Here is a 2,420-nt window from a genome sequence, read left to right on the forward strand (position 1 = left end):
AACATTGCCCTTGCTTTTCCTCCGGCTCCCCACATATCTGAAAAAGGACTTTTTGTTGTCCTTGATGCTTGAAGCTAGTTGGAGTTCAGCTGCAGCCTTGGCTTTATGAATTCTAACTGCTCATGTTGGCATCTGAGATATGAGCTCCTCCCCCCAATTCTGTTTCATTAAAATTGGCTTTAGGTCATGTTTATTTTGTGGAGGAGTAAGTTGTCAAATTACTTATATTTTTGTTATTACTTTAGGATTCGTTTTTGCTCTTGGTCTGTGTGCAGATATAGGCCTTGATAGTATGACAAAAGTAAGCAGGCATTACATTTTCTGATGGCTTCAACTTATTCACATACTAAATACTCCCAGCTGGGCCTATCATTAGGATGGGCATTATTCATATGCAACTGTTTTATTACTTCCTATATAAGTATAGTCCTCGGGGCTGACTATCATTTCTAGCACACTGTATGGGAGATTGAACCATCTGTTCTATACTTACAACATGGTCAAGTTTGCCCACATGAAACAAGAAAGACACTACTAAAGCTGCTAATCAAATTCCTGGTCTACTGTACATGCATGGCAGACTGACTAACACTACTGTACTGCTGGGGGGTGGGATGGAGGGGAGATAACACCTATGTAGCTGAAAGCAAAGGCCCAATTGGCATTTCTTGAAACTCTAGTTGAAGAAATATCATTTCTCTGTTTCAGTGTTTTAATAAATTAATGTGGTACAGTTACATACCCTGCCTTTTTCCTGAGAGCCTAACTTCTTATACTTGCCATAGTGCTTTGAAATACCTTTGTTTTGCATTTACCTGCTTGTGTGTTTCTTACCCATATCACACCCATTTGTCTACACTATGGTGCAAATCAAGTTGTGAAACACAGCCAGTCAAGGTTTCACCCAAAGACCTGGAAGGCAGCAACTAGAGGCATGGGGAAAATTCCTGAACTCATCAAGTTAATAGCACATTCTTTTTTGTTGCCTTCTGCCATACCTGCCTTCAGCTGAGATTAAAACAGTATTACAACAAACTACCTTTGTATTTTTGTACTTCTGGGTTTCATCTATTTCTGACACAATAAGCCACCTTTTTTTGTACTCCTCTCCCCCTCCCCAACCTGCCCCCCAATTCTCTAGAGCTAGGGTGGCCAACTTGAGGCACAAGTGGCATGGGCAGCCTCTGTGTGGCAAACAAACTGTAGAGAAAAGAGAGATGGCACAGAAGCAGATAAGGCAGGAAGCTGAAAACAGAGAAGGGCGGAAAGCAGAGGAAGAGACTGGGCAGGAGGCACAGAGTAGGGAGAAGAAAGCAAAGCAGCAGATTGAGCAGAAGGGGATCACTATGACACTTAGGAAGGGTGCAGGGCTAAGTTGTGGCATGCCTCCCAAAAACACTGGCTTTCACTGCCGTACCGAATATGCTCCACAGACTTTAAGTAGGTCTGAAAAGAGCAGAACTGAATTCATTCTTCATTTTAAACATAAGAGAAGGAAAATATCATTTTGATATCAGTCTGCATCTATAAGATTATTTCTATATCATGGAGATACTAGATAATTTCCTCAGTCTCAGAATGCTTCTTTAGTCAACAGTAGTAATTAAAGATATTAACAACACACTTAATTACATACACAAACAATGCTTAGATTCATACTTACAGGCTGAGGCTGTTCTGCAATACAGCAGTTAAAACACAACCAGAACTCACTCATTGTTTACAGTCTAAAGTGTGAGTGCACAGGCTGGGAGAAGAAACAAAATACTCAATTTCTGCTCCAATCTTCACGTAGCCAGTTCCTTAACTCAATTAATGTATAATAGTCCCAAAGCAGAAAAACTTATCTTCTGCTGTGCTCTTCCCCAAAGGCAAGTCCTGGGCTATTCAGGTTGATGACAAAAAAAAAAAAAAGACCCAAAACAAAACCAAAAAGAAAAACAAAAAAAAGGTGAAGGAATCTTCTCTCTCAAGACGCTGGTCCCAGCACCACAGAAGCAGCAGGTGTAAGTGGTCCCTTGGTCCCTAGTCCACAGGCAACAACCTGAAATAAAAATGTGCATAATGTCAGAAGGAAAGAAAGATTTTTTTTTTTAACCAGAACCACCCTTCCCCCACCTCCTACAGACAAACACATTTACAACGCTGGCTTTTTAGATTACATTTCCGACCACACATCTGAAAGACACTAACAAACTGTGAATAATACACAGATACAAAAACAGACACACATTTTAATCAGATTTCTATTTCTACATGAACACCTGAAAATAACACAGACCAGGGTTACTAATCTATAATGAGGATGCCATAATGTTTTTGTAAAAGTAGTAACAAGAATCTATATTTAAAAATAATGTTGCAGTTTAGGGAATATTTACAGGCTCATCTTCAAGTCTTCTCACCCCCAGTGTTGGCCC

General features: G+C 40.0%; 1 protein-coding gene across 1 annotated transcript in view; it reads right to left on the reverse strand.

Annotated features, from left to right (window-relative positions):
* The window catches only part of CDC42SE2 (CDC42 small effector 2), a 50,757-nt gene extending 48,713 nt beyond the window's left edge, over positions 1-2,044 (reverse strand). Inside the window, exon 1 of the mRNA XM_019555288.1 lies at positions 1,664-2,044. Within this exon, the coding sequence (XP_019410833.1) occupies positions 1,664-1,717 (54 nt within the window). The 5' untranslated portion in view covers positions 1,718-2,044. The remainder of the gene's footprint in view (positions 1-1,663) is intronic.
* Positions 2,045-2,420: the final 376 nt, after the last annotated feature.

The sequence above is a fragment of the Crocodylus porosus genome, unplaced genomic scaffold (genome assembly GCF_001723895.1).
Source record: "Crocodylus porosus isolate Cpor-Errol unplaced genomic scaffold, CroPor_comp1, whole genome shotgun sequence".
Classification (NCBI taxonomy): domain Eukaryota; kingdom Metazoa; phylum Chordata; order Crocodylia; family Crocodylidae; genus Crocodylus; species Crocodylus porosus.